At 28.9% G+C, this 13991-nt stretch overlaps 1 protein-coding gene across 1 annotated transcript; it reads right to left on the reverse strand.

Moving 5' to 3' along the window:
* Positions 1-11231: 11231 nt before the first annotated feature.
* Positions 11232-13618, reverse strand: LOC112785170 (serine/threonine-protein kinase RIPK). Its single transcript, XM_072230246.1, has 5 exons — positions 12929-13618; positions 12701-12836; positions 12471-12607; positions 12252-12378; positions 11232-11871 (listed from the first exon to the last, which is right to left on the reverse strand). Exons 1-5 carry the CDS (start codon positions 13301-13303, stop codon positions 11513-11515), a joined length of 1134 nt encoding a protein of 377 aa, XP_072086347.1. The 5' UTR covers positions 13304-13618; the 3' UTR covers positions 11232-11512.
* Between the last annotated feature and the right edge of the window lie 373 nt (positions 13619-13991).

The following is a 13991-nucleotide window of genomic DNA, read 5'->3' on the forward strand; positions in this document are numbered from 1 at the left end:
CCATCCAGCTTCCATCAGAGATTGACATAAGCCAATCCGAAAGCATCCCACCAACCCAAGATACCCAACAGGTAGTATCATCACTCCTCACTCCTAAAAAATTTCACATTACCCTAATCATCTGACAAATTCATTTGATACTGGTGTATACAAGATCAATTGGTAGCTAGGCCACCTAAGTTACAAGTGATTAAAAGAAAAGCAATGTTAACTTCCTCCCCTAAGCCTATTGCAACTGGATCTGTGGTTGTTTCTGCTGAGACCATTAAGGGGACAAGTTTTGGAACTGCTAAGCGGCTGGCCAACTTCATGACTTTTGTGCCTACTCCAGGTTTCAAGGCTCCACGGAAGATTGACGACAAAGTTTGATTTGTTAGGAATGTGTTGTGGCTGACTCATTTTGTGTATGAAATAACATTCTGTTTGTTGTTTTTTGTATGGTATTTAAGTCTAAATTCAATGTATTGTGGTGACATCAGAACCTTATAACTTTGTTGTGGTATTTCTCTGTTAAGACAATATGACAATTAGCCTTCAATGACAAGTTATTACTAAGATTACTTACTTTGTTGCTTATTTTGTTTATGGCTCAACATAATTCATATGAACAGCGACAGAGAATTTTTTGCCAAATCTTATAAAATTATCCACCATTAACAGGAAATTGCTTCCAACTTCAAATAACTACTCCCATTCAAGTCAAAAAATTCAATACACCATTACATGTTCACAGATGATAACTGGGTTTATTTAGAAGTATATAACAAACAACAGAGTATCACAACTACTCCAAACATCAAAATCATTAGCAGTTTCAAAGCTCTAACTTCAGCTTCCAAGCTGCCCAACTTCCATGCCACCTTCACCCTCCATTCATCATAGTCACCTTCAACCTCCATATCAGCTCCTGCATCTTTCTTTGTATCACATACATCCACTGCTTCAAATTCATCATCATCAACCCACTTAAAATAATTGCAGTGACTGCCCGTCTGCAATTTCAGAAAGGAGTAAACAAAAAATTCAAGGAACACCCAACATCATAGAACAAGATGAAAAAACTTTAACTTCTTTTAACATCACTCACCTGGTACCTTGGACATGCATGGAACAATCTATTCAGATTCTCTGCTGTCCCTAATTTTTTAAATACAGTCTTCAGCCCACAAAACATGATCTGTCATGAGAATTCAGCCTCCTCCTTCGCATCGAAGCACTAGATCCATGACTGTCATGCGATGCATGCGACAAACCGCCACCACAACCACCATTTTCTATCTCCATCCAGTCAGCCAGCCAAGGATTACAGCTCCTACTAACCTCTACTGCCACCGAAAGTGTTCACGGCGCCGTATTTATCGTTGAAATTGGGATTAGGGTTTATCCACAAAGAAGGACTAATTTGACGTCTTAAATAAGACTTATCTTGTCATCAACAACATGCTACAGCTTGGCGTTTGCCACCTTGGCAGTTAACGGCCCACGTCAGCGGCCGTTTGCCAACTCAGCTATGGAGATGACGGAAGGACGAACGTGATTAAGTACGGTATCTTTGGAGGACGATTTTGATTAATTTTAACTTTCGGGGACGAAAATGGAGATCGATGTATCTTTTAGGGACGAAAATAACTATTAACTCCTCTAACTATAAACAATTATTCTTTTTTGAAATTGATATATGATTATGAAATATTATTCTCATGGTTGTTGTTATTTTTTTGGTGTTTTATTATATGTTTATAAGAATTTGTATATGAATTTTTACTTTTTTAGTTGCATATAATAAAAAAAAAATGCTAGCTACTTTTAATATTAATATCGTATTTTTTTAGAGACGATTTAGTGACACATGTTCCTTAAATATAATTTAAGAAATTAATGATGTAACCTATAAAGTGTTTTTTATTTTTTTTATAAAATTATTTATTTGTATTTGTTTGAGAAACAGTGATACATCTTTTTATTTATGATATTTAAAAAACAATGGAAAAAGATAACTTTAAAATAATACTTTTTATTAATAAAGATAATATATTAAAGTGTTGAAAATTAAATTAAATGACTTTTTTCTGTTGCAAAAAATGACTTAAATATATTAATAAATTATAATTTACATATAATATATAAAAATATTAATGTATATGATTTTTTTTATTTTTTTTATTCAAATAAAAAAAATTTATCTCTATTTTTTTATCAATTTTTTTTATCCAAACAATACATAAAAAAATTTATTTTTCTTTTATTTTTTTTCTTTTTTTTTCTTTCATTTTTCATCATATATTCAAACAGTGTATTTAAACACCTTAGATTACATAGATTCATCCAACCCTAAGTATAGAAATTTTTAACTTAAAAAATATTTTTTACTTAAACGCACTTTTTACGGTAAATACATAATTTTTTAAAATATAAAATGTAATTGTATGATATCATCACCCAAATATGATGAATGAATAAAGGGTCCATCTAGTGTACAGATGAATATATACAGATTTTTGTCTTTTGTGGCAGAAAAGCGTGTCACTAAAAAGTGTTGCTTAAAGAGAAAGTGTTACCCTTAATCGTTAACTTGGCTCTGATACCAATTTTTTACAGTCGACTTTCCTTTTAATTTCTTTTTCAAAATTAACTCTTCATATTTTACTTTAAATAAGTTTATAATTTGTATAGATTCAATTGGTGGTGCTTTATTTAAAGGATTTGAATAATTTGCAAGTTTATAATCTAAAGTATTAACCATTTCTACTATTTTTTTGTGTGATTATTTATTATTAGTCCTTGATTTATAATTCTGATTTTTATAGTTTTTTCAATCTTGTTTTAGTTTATAATATTCTTTTTTGCATGGATTATTGTATATAAAATCTTTTATCTGTTTGTCTTTTTCTTTAATATAATTTCTCAAATCCTCACAAACTTCTTTTATTTCTACACTTTCTGTTGTTTCTAAATATCTTTTTAATTTTTCAACTTCATTCTCCATTTTTTTCTTTCAACAGTTTTAATTCTTTTAAGTCATAATATGGTTTTCCAGGCATTTATAAATTTTTTAAGTTTAATTCCAACTTGTTTATATTTATTCTTATTTCTATCCTTTTTATTATAAGGTCATCAATTTCGATTTGAAGATTATTTAATTCCCTTTTATATTCCTTTATTTTACTTTTTAATTTTTCCGCCCTTTTTCTTTTTATTTTATTTTCTGGTTTTTCAATCTTTTTATGCTTCATTATTTATTTTAGAATTTCTGCAAACTCTATCATCGATTCATCATTATTTTCCAGAGATTCTATTAATTTTTCTAGCTCTTCAACTTCTCTTTTCAACTTGTCATAAATTATTTTTAGAGTTTCAAATGCCTTTTGATTTATTCCAGAAAACTGTAAGTAATTTAAACGATTTTCTCTTTCAAAGAGCTCTTGTTTCTTGTCTTGATAAGTTACATATATTTCTTCATTATTTCTTGTCATAATTTAGTGTTTAGAGTTTCATTTAACTTTTCGACCTTTTTTGTTAATTCTTTTATTTCAGAATTTTCTTCTTTAATTTTTAACTTAGATAAACTTAAAGGGCTATTAATTTTAGATTCTCTTATTTGAAAATTCGATGAAACTAATTTTCCTGATGGTTCTTTTAATAATAGAACTGGTTTTCAATAGCTTTATATTTTGGTATTTCTGTTTTTACAATTTTCTGAAATAATTCATCGACATAAATTCTTTCTCTGTTTTTAAATATTATACTATGATGGCTATTTATTAAAGCATAATTTATAGCATATGTAATCGAAAATGGTTCATCATCTTGTTCCATTAGATTCTTTCTGTGAAATTTATAAGCCAAACTTATAGATCTACCAAGATTTTCAATTGATAAAGGTATAACATATCCAAGATGGGCATTGAATTTAACATTTACGTTTGCCAAGTTTTCATGAACAATTCCAATTATTTGATCTATTGGTCATCAGTAATTCTTTTGTCAAAGATTGCTAAGCTTATTGGTGAATTAATTCCTTTCATATATGTAGATTTGATTAAGACTTGTATAGTACTAATATGAATCCATCCAATTTTAGATCTTTTTTGTTGATCCTTAATTTTCTCAATCTGTTTGCTCAATTCTTCATCATTTATCAAAGCTATTTCAAGTTCTCCATTGGCGGATTTTATCTTTATAGGGGCTTCAAGTTGAATTTTTCCATAGTATATTATATTTTTTCTATTAAAAACTTCTTTTAAGAGATTTTGTTTATTAAAGTTTTCATTTGATTTGAGATTTAATTCTGTGTTTAGAACAGCCTGTTTTTCATTATCTAATAAAGCAGTTAATCTATAATAATCAGATTCTTCTGTTAATTCTAAACTTTCTAAATAATTCATAATTGAAAGACTAGGATGAAGATGTACCTTTCTGGAGAAAAACTTCCTTTATTTAGTATATTTTACATAAGGTGTTTTTATCTCCAGAGGGGAGATTGTAGATGCTAACTCCAGAGGGGAGTTTAGAATTATTTTTTCCTAAGGGAATTCTTTTTCAGACTATAGAATCGCCTTGGCAGCTTCCTCCTTGCTCTCCTAGCATATGAGTACTCTTAGCCTCCTGCTTTCTATTGTTTGATACTTCTACAATTGCCTAAGCAACCTATTTATAATAGTTGGGTTTGATGGACAATTCCCATCCTTACCCTTCTTATGACGTCATTGCTTACGTCATTGTTTGTTCTTTTGCACCAGCTACATTGTTGGTGCTCTATGACCTAAGTGCTTACGTCACTATGCAATAATGTTGAGAGATGCTTCAGATGCACTGTCCTCCTCTTTTATCATGTGACCCTCAGATGCATTGTCTCCTTCCTTCATCATGTGAGTTGATTCCGTTTCATTATTGCTTTCTTCAGATATCTCTGAGGCACATAGCTGGCACTTGTGGTCTTCTCTGTCTTTTATCAAATAGCAGAGATTCCTCTTTATCCCTTCAGAGAGCTTTTCTAAAAGTCCAGATAAGTTGTAGAATGCTGATTCAAATTCCACCAAGAGTCTCATCTCTCTTTCTTCGATTTTATTTCTTTTACTGGATACAAGCAGAGTATTTCTACTTTTATAATTAATCCTTGTGTGAGATTCCTTCGTTATTTTTTGAGTTCTTTCAAAGACCCTTGCTAATGTGCTGGCTAACCTTCCCTCATGACTGTAAATCGTTAAATCTTGAATATGATCAATTGGTTGAAAATTTTCTGGGAAGACGGACATGAATATTACTTGGTGTGCTGGAACCAAGCATTCTTCTTCTTCATTAAAAATAGGTTGACTGTTTGTAAATTTTAGGGATATATCCCTTGGATTTACATTGTCAATCATATTTTTAAATCTCTTTACTGCATCAACGAATCCTGCAGGAAACTCACTAATAATTTTTAGGTCATTAAAAATTAAAATTGTATCAATTAATCCATATTGGAAAAACTGATAGGTGTCAGATGGGGAAGCATCTGGGAATATAACCAGCTTTGTTAGCTGTTCTTTGGCAATAGGATAATATCCCAAAATTGTCCTTTTTTCTTCTGTCCAATTCAGGACTATGTTAAGGGTTTCTTTGAGATTTGATCTACAGACCCTTTTCTTTTCCTTGATTTCAGCCCTTGTAGGAATGTTTCTTATTATCCCTATTCTCTGGGTTTGAATTGGATCTTTATCTGCTCTTTTTAAGGTTTGCTCTGGATGGAGAGCTTCATATTCCCTGAAGGATTCCTTTGCCTCTTCCAGTGTTAGAAACCCTCCTTTATGAATTATCCTTGATTGATGTGTGAATGGTGCTGCTTTTTCCCAGGCATCATATACTCCTTTCATGGGACCATTATAAATTACATAATATTTTTTATCTTGGGTGGATTTTTTAATGATTTCAGCAATTGTTTTATTTTCTGAAATTTTTTCTTCACCTGATTTGTCCACCACGCTTAGCTGGCTGAACTCTGATGGTTTTGCTTGCTGTGTTGATTTCATTGCTTTGATGGCCTTCCTGAGAGATTGGATCTGTGTCCTTATTTGCTGACAATGCTTGTATTTTTTGAGTTCTTGCTCATATTTTTGAATTTCTTGATCTAATGCGTTGTAGACGAACTCCATTCTCTTGTTAATGTATCTGCAATAACATTTTTGTCACCCTTAATATATTCAATTTTTATTGGATATTGTAACAAAAATAATTGCCATCTTACCAATCGTCCATGATTATAATCAACTTTTAAATTATATCGTATGAAACCTGTTAGGTAACTTGAATCTGTCCTTAATGTAAATTCTCTGGGTAGTAAATCAATTTTCCATTTCTTAAGAGATTTAATTGCTGCTAGAGTTTCCTTTTCATGAGTGGTATATCTCTGTTCTGTTGGAGTAAAAGTCCCTGAAATATACCTGTAAAGTAATTCCTTTGGGGAAACTTTAGAATCTAGTGATTCTTTTTCTTGTTCCAAACTTTTTATAGCTTTCTTAGCTTTTAGACATCCTGACCAGGTTATGTCTGAAGCATCTGTTTCTACTATTAAGTAGTCATTTTCTTCTGGAATATATAGTTCTGGAAGTTTTTTACATAATTCTTTAATCCTTTGAATTTGCATACTATCTTTTTCATCCCATTTCCATTCTTTTTTAGTACTTATTTTTGGAAATAAGCTTTTAGTGTATTCTGTTATATTATTTAAAAATCCTTGATCAGAAATATAATTTATACACCCTAAAAATCTTTGTAATTGTTTTCTATCTTCTATTTTATTAGGAAATAAATTTACCTTTTCTAGGATATTTGGCTGAAGTTTTAGCTTTCCTTGAGTGGATAGAATTAATCCAAGAAACTCTATTTCTTGTTTTGCTATTCTTGCTTTCTTTTTGCTAAGAACTAATCCTTTTTCTTTACATCTTTCTAAAACTATTAATAATTTTTGAAGATGATCTTCTCTATCCTGTTTTGTAAAAATTAGTATATCATTAATGTACACTAAAACAAATTCATTTAACTCTTTTAGATTTTCTTCCATAAATCTTTGATAAATACCTGGGGCTTGTTTTAATCCGAATGGTAATACATTTCATTCATAGAGCAACACACTTGTTGATTCTTTTGTTGGGCAAGTAAAAGCAGTTAATTTCTTTGTTTCTTTGTCTAAACGAAGTTGCCAATATCCTGATTTTGCATCAAGAGATGAAAACCAAGTTGCTCCTTTAATTTTTTCTAAAATAGAATCTTTTCTTGGAAGTTTATGAGCATCACCAATAGTTGCTTCATTCATCTTCTTATAGTTAATAACCATTCTTCGTTTTCCCCTTTTAATTTCATTATTGTTTTCGACATAAAAGGCTGGAGCCGCATGAGGACTTTTACTTAATCTTATAATTCCTTTTTCCAAAAGATCTCTACATTCTAGTGAAAACTCTTCTCTATCTCTTGCGGAATAAGAAATTTTATTTGGAACATTTATCTCTTTTGTAGGATCTTTTAATTTAATACTTACTAATTCGTTATTTGTATTTTTAATATCTAAAGGATTTTCAGCACAAATTTCATCCAAAAGTTCTTCTATCTTTATTTCAAGATTATTTTTTGGGATATTTATCTGAAAGTATAAATTTAAATAACATGTCTCTAATATAGAAAATATTTTAAATTTTAAGATCTTATCTATAGTAGTAGTCGGTATTTTATACGTTTTGATTTTTGATTTATTGAAGAATCGTGTGGAGCTTTTAAAACTATATATGTTAATTCTTGAATGAATGGATGATATAGCTTTAAAAAATTATTTCCTATGATAAAATCCATTCCAGAATCTAACATATATATAGATGGAACAATGAACCTATAATTTTGAATAAAAATTTCAACCATCTCTGCTTTTTGGTCAATTTTATGTATTGATTTGTCAGCTATTCTAACTCTTAATGGTTTCTTTAATTTTTTCCAATCAAGTTTTATATTTGAACTAGCAAAGCATTGTGTTGCTTCAGAATCTATGAAAGTATTTATAAACTTTTCTGTTATTTTTATAGTAATAAATGTAGCATTATTACTCAGTCTCTGAGTCTGTTTCCGAGACATATTCAAAAATATAGTCTAAATTATCATCAGATTCCTCTAAAGGTTCCATGAAACAAGACTTAGCAATTTCTATTTGTTTAGTAAGATCCCTTTTATCCTTCTTTTTCGGACATTCATTTGCATAGTGTCATTCTTCTTTGCAATACCAACATTTACAATTTTCTTTTTTATTCGGGCAATAGTTATTTCTTTGTCTTTTGTTTTTATTATTATTTTCCTTTCTAAAATATCTCTTTTTTCTCCAGTTTGGATAGTATTTTCTTTTTCTAAATTGATATTTTCTTTTTCTTTGAAAATTTTTATTAAGACCATATTTTTTAGGTATCTCTTCATTATCTTGACAGCAAATTCTAATTATATTTGCAAATCTTTTTTGAGTTGCTTCTTGCATACAACGTTCTTTTATTTCCTCTCTTCTTGCAGAGGTTGCTCCACCAAAGTTATTTTCAATTGTTCCTCTATTTATTTCTCTTATAAATCTTCCCATTATAAATTCATTAGCAGGATATGGAAGTTTTGTTATATACATACTAAGATAATGATTTTTATCTTCTTCTTTTAATTTGTAATAATGTATTCTATATTCACATATATAAGACTCCACATTACATAGATCATATATCTGAATATTAGCTAAATGGTTTTTTGCTTCTTGATATTCTTTATTATAAACTTCTTGTCTATGATCTATAATATTTTTTTTCAAAAAATTCTTTATATAGAATCATCATTATATATAATATCTTATCATAAGCTGTAGTTTTTGTTGCTAATTCTTCTATTATTTGGTTTTTTATTGATGTCATATAATCTCTTATAGTTCCTTTAGTATGAAACCCTATGTAATTCCAAATATATCTTCCAGACAATTCACTAAGTTTTGGATTAGTAAAGGCTTCTAATAAAAAGGAATTCAACCAATTTTCGAAAATTTCTTTTTCGTTCTTTTTACAGTCTAAATCGAGCATTCTTTCTCCTTCCATTTCCTGGATTTTAGGAACATATTTTGATGGTATTTTTGTATATTTTGAATCTTTATTTGTAAACCCTTTTTTAAAAGCATAATTATCAAAACCTGTTTCCCATTTAAATTGAGATTGATTATCCTTAGATGTTCCAGCTTCATTTTTTACTTGTATTGGAATGGCTGGTTCTTCGTCACTTGAATAATCTAAAATGTGTTCTTCATTTTCTATATTTTCAGAATTTACTAATTCTTCTTCTATTTGAAAACCATGTTCCATAATATTATTTTCTTGAGCCATTTTTAATTGTTTAAAAAGCATTGTAACTTCTTCTAATTTTTCTTCAATATTCATAATTTCAATGGTGGTTTTACTTTTAAGTCTGTTATGTTGATTATATTTTGGAATTTTTCTTCTTTGGGATTCTCTTTTTCCTTATTTCTTTGAAATTTTATGGATATTAATATTTCTTCAAACATATCTACTATAGAATTTAATTGTGGGTTAAAAGTATGATAAAGATGTGGGGAATCATTTCTATGGTAGCATTTTTTAGAAGTTCCGTGTGAAAAATAAGTTTTTTCAGGTTTTTGAAGTTCTTCAATAAAACTTATAGTAAAATAAAGATTTTGAGAAAAATCGTTTTGTATTGATTTTAAGAATTCGGTGTCATTACAATTAACATTGGTTAAAATCATTAATTTTTGATTAACTATTTCTTCTCTTAAATCTTCTAATTTACTTTTTTTCATTAGGTGACACTTTTCTTTGTGAAAAGTTACGGTTTTAAGTGAAAAGTGTGGTTTTAGAATGTATGGTTTATATTTTACCACGTAGCATATCTTTAAATTTTGATCTGTACCTTATATTTTACCATGAATAAAATATAAGGAAAGAATAGTTGAATAAAAGTTACCTAGTTGAATGTGTGAACAAAGACTTCCAAATTTCAATAAAATTATATTAAGATTCACGTACTGCACAAAGAGCTAAATTAATTATATTATATAATATAAATTTAAAAATATTATATTATTCAAAGATTAAATTATTTATTATTTGGTGATATTTTTTAAAAAATGTGCTTTATAGCATAATTTTGAGGTTTTCTTTAATCGTTTGTGTTTAGAGATAATTAAAACAAATAGAAAAAATTATTGAAAATAAAATTAAAATACAAAAAATATAAAATACAATTATAAATAAATTTTATTAATCATGATATATTGAAATGTATATATAGTAAGTAAATATTGTTATGCTAAAATTGAACGTGGTTAAAAATATTTTGATCAATTCATTTAAGAGAATATATGAAATGGAGTCATAATAATAAGAGTGTTACTAAACGTATATTTAAATAGACTAAATAGTATACAATTTGAATATTTGAAACTAAAATTTGTTGTTATTATAGTTTTTATGTAGATATTAATTATATTTAACTATTATTTTTTAATCTAATTAAGTAATAATAGGTATTAAATTTAATTAATTAGTATGATTAAAGTTTAGTATTATTTTATGTAGAATTCCATTATATTTTATATTGCAAAATTGTTGACATGGTATAATTACAAACAACAATATGACATAAGTTTATTCTATAATAAATTTGTATCAACTTTTATATGATATAGAGTACATTATCAAATTAGTATTTGAATGTATCTATTGCTGATAAAGAACCTTAAAAGATGTTAACATTAAATAAGTTTTTTGAAAAATTTAAAAACGTGACAAAAAAAATTAGATATTAAATATATATTTTAAAAATAGATTTTAGAGATTAAATTTTTATGTAAATTTTTGTAATTATTATTAAAAAAATAAGATCTTTTTATGTTTAAAATTTGATAATTTTATGTCAAGTGATTTTTTTTTAATTTTCTTAATGTGAATGATCATATTTTTTGAAAAATAAAAAAAATATAGAGATCACAATTTACTTTGAATTTTTTCTGAGCTTTTTAAATATTTATTCAAATATTATCACAAAAATTTAGATCAAATAGATAAGTTGTTTGCTAAATACGAAATTTTTTTGTCATATATAGAAAATATAATATTTACTTCAAATTATTTAAAAATTGTTTCGACAATAACATCTGTCGAAAATTTTTTTATGTGCGATTAAATCTTTTTGATACTAAATTAGTAGTTAGCCTGTGATATAAATAGATAGATAGTTCATTCTTCGTTCAGTTTTATACAATCAAATTCGCATACCTATATATACTTAGCTTGTACTCACAATTACTCAGTACTACTGCTTATTTACATTTATCTTTTATCATTATGTAGATAGATTGACCAAGTTGTCCCTTCCAAATTTAAGTGACAAAACCATAATCTTTTCTTCTTTTCCTAACTTTGCTAGCTATCTACTATATTTTATCTACATTGCTGCAACTAATAAGTCTTTGATGACACTTTGGAGAGTATAATGTCTATTTCTTTTCACTGACTGCAACATAAACAAATGGTGCTATGAAGACATCATCAAAGTCTTGAAGTGACTCCAATGTCTTGACAACATCCCTCATTGAGGGTCTTGGATTGGGGTTGTGACTCAAGCATTTATGTGTCAATGCAGCAACCTTAACTGCTCCTTTCATAGGAAACTGCCCTTCCAACCTTGGGTCCATCACATGGTGCAGCTTCCTTTGATCCCTCAACATAGGCCTTGCCCATTCCACCAGGCTCCGCTCTCGACTCGGCCGGCTCCTATCCACCACTCGCTTCCCTGTAAGAAGCTCCAACAGAACCACTCCATAGCTATACACATCGCTCTTGGTAGAAAGGTGACCTGAAAATTCATGACTTATTAGCAGAGTAAATAAAGTTGGTTAACATTGGTTAAATGGAATTGTCTTTCATGTGAAGATGATAAGTGAAAAAATAATTTTTCGTGTCAAATTGGTCAATATTGGTTAATTGAGTTATTTTCATGGGAAGAACATAGGTGAAAACTGATAGATAATTTGACTAAATTGACATCTAACAGTTCTGGTTTACTATCATCTACACGAAGACAATCTCTCATGTGAAATTAGTCAACATTGATTAAATAGAATTATCTTTCATGTGAAATCATAAATGAGAACTGTTAGACGAAACAATTCTCACCTATCGTCGTTCACATAAAGACATTTTCGCGAAAGTAGCCATATTTTCTCTAATAAATACCTGCCATGACATATTCAGGGGCAGCATAGCCCTTTGTCCCCATTATGCGTGTTGTTGTTACATGTGTTTCTTCTCCTTCAGGACCATCCTTAGCTAACCCAAAGTCTGATAATTTAGCTGTGTAGTCCTGAAATTAGTAAAGATTATTTCTTTATTAGTGCGCCATACATAATATTCTGATTGAAGAATATGAGAAGAGACAAAAGAGAAGGAACATACTGAGTCAAGTAAGATATTTGAAGTTTTGAAATCTCTGTATATGACAGGTTTATCTGCTTCATGAAGGAATGCAAGGCCCTTAGCAGCACCTAATGCAATTTTCATCCTTGTTGACCATGGCATGCTAGAAGAATACCCTGCTTTCATTACAACCAAACAACATTAATTAGCGTTGAAGAACTGTACTTCTGAAAAATAATTGATTAGGATTAAGAAGAGTAATTACATACTTCTGAATAATTGGTTCTCTAAGCTACCTCTTGGCATGTATTCATACACCAAAAGCCTGTTCTTTTCTTCACAACAGTATCCAATTAACTTAACAAGATGTGAATGCCTTAGCTGCCCAAGAAATATAATCTCTGCCTGTAAAAGAAAATAAAATCATCAATTTAATTGCATATTAAAAAAAAATCAAGAATTAAATTCTAGTTTATATTAGGAAGTTAATAACTAACCAGCCACTCTCTGTGACCTTGCAAGCCTTCCAAGTCTAACCGTTTAACTGCCACGGATTGAGCCTTCAGACCACGTTTAAGGTTGTCATCAACAAAACCTTTGTAAACAGGTCCAAACCCACCTTCACCAAGCATGTTACTCCATGAGAAATTATGCGTTGCTTCTTTTAGCTCCTCTAAGGTGAATGTGTAAAGCTTTGATCCAACAAAAGAAGTTGAAAGATCTTCAATGTCCTTAGGAGAGCTTGTAATGCTTACATCAGAGAGGCATAGCCTTTGGAAAGAACAATGTTTTGAAACCTCTTCTTCTTCTACTTTGCTTTTGGTAATCTTGTAACAACTTGGGATGATTGATTTCCATGTAATCTTAGTCATATCTTGAAAAAACCGTGCCCTTGTTTGTTTTAATTCTATTTAGTGTTTAGTGTATGTGAAGACAATCAAGAAGATATGGAAGAATAATAAGGTGATGGAATTGATGAATGATGACACAAACAAAATAATTTCAAGATATTGAGAAATTTATAGTACCTTATTCTAAGTCTAAGTCCTAACCACCCTCAGAAAAATGAGAAAAACGACTTACGTGGAGATTCCTTGACTTCTCGTCTCTTTAATGTGGAGATGCAAAGAAGATATATTACATGCATGAACGAATGAATTTTGTTTTTAGTTTATTTTTAGTCGCACAATTGTTCTAGTGATATAATAATATAATATATATAATATTGTAGTAGTACTATTAAAGAATTATAACGTGTGTTATGTGATATCATATGGATGCCAAGATGATTGGCAAAATTATCAAGTATATATATAAATACAAATACAAATATATTCGAAAATTAATTAAATTTGTCTTATTTTTATATATCTTGTTTCTATATATATATATATATCAAGTACATACATTCCTTAGTCTAAAATATGATTTGATGACTTTGGTGGTAGGATACCGGCGGTGTGAACTTATGTAATTAAACTTTTGGGTAAATCATAAAAAATGTAACTGAATTATTTTATTATTAATAAAAATATCTTCAAATTTTGTTATTGACAAAAT

Source organism: Arachis hypogaea, chromosome 20, assembly GCF_003086295.3.
Source record: "Arachis hypogaea cultivar Tifrunner chromosome 20, arahy.Tifrunner.gnm2.J5K5, whole genome shotgun sequence".
Lineage (NCBI taxonomy): Eukaryota > Viridiplantae > Streptophyta > Magnoliopsida > Fabales > Fabaceae > Arachis > Arachis hypogaea.

Excerpts from the sequence above, each read along its gene's own strand:
- LOC112785170 (XM_072230246.1), bottom strand. The coding sequence starts at position 13,303 with ATGACTAAGATTACATGGAAATCAATCATCCCAAGTTGTTACAAGATT. Across the intron at positions 12,608-12,700 it reads AGAGAACCAATTATTCAGAA|GGTATTCTTCTAGCATGCCA; the intron begins GTATGTAATTAC and ends TAATGAAAGCAG. Across the intron at positions 11,872-12,251 it reads CCCTGAATATGTCATGGCAG|GTCACCTTTCTACCAAGAGC; the intron begins GTATTTATTAGA and ends ATGAATTTTCAG.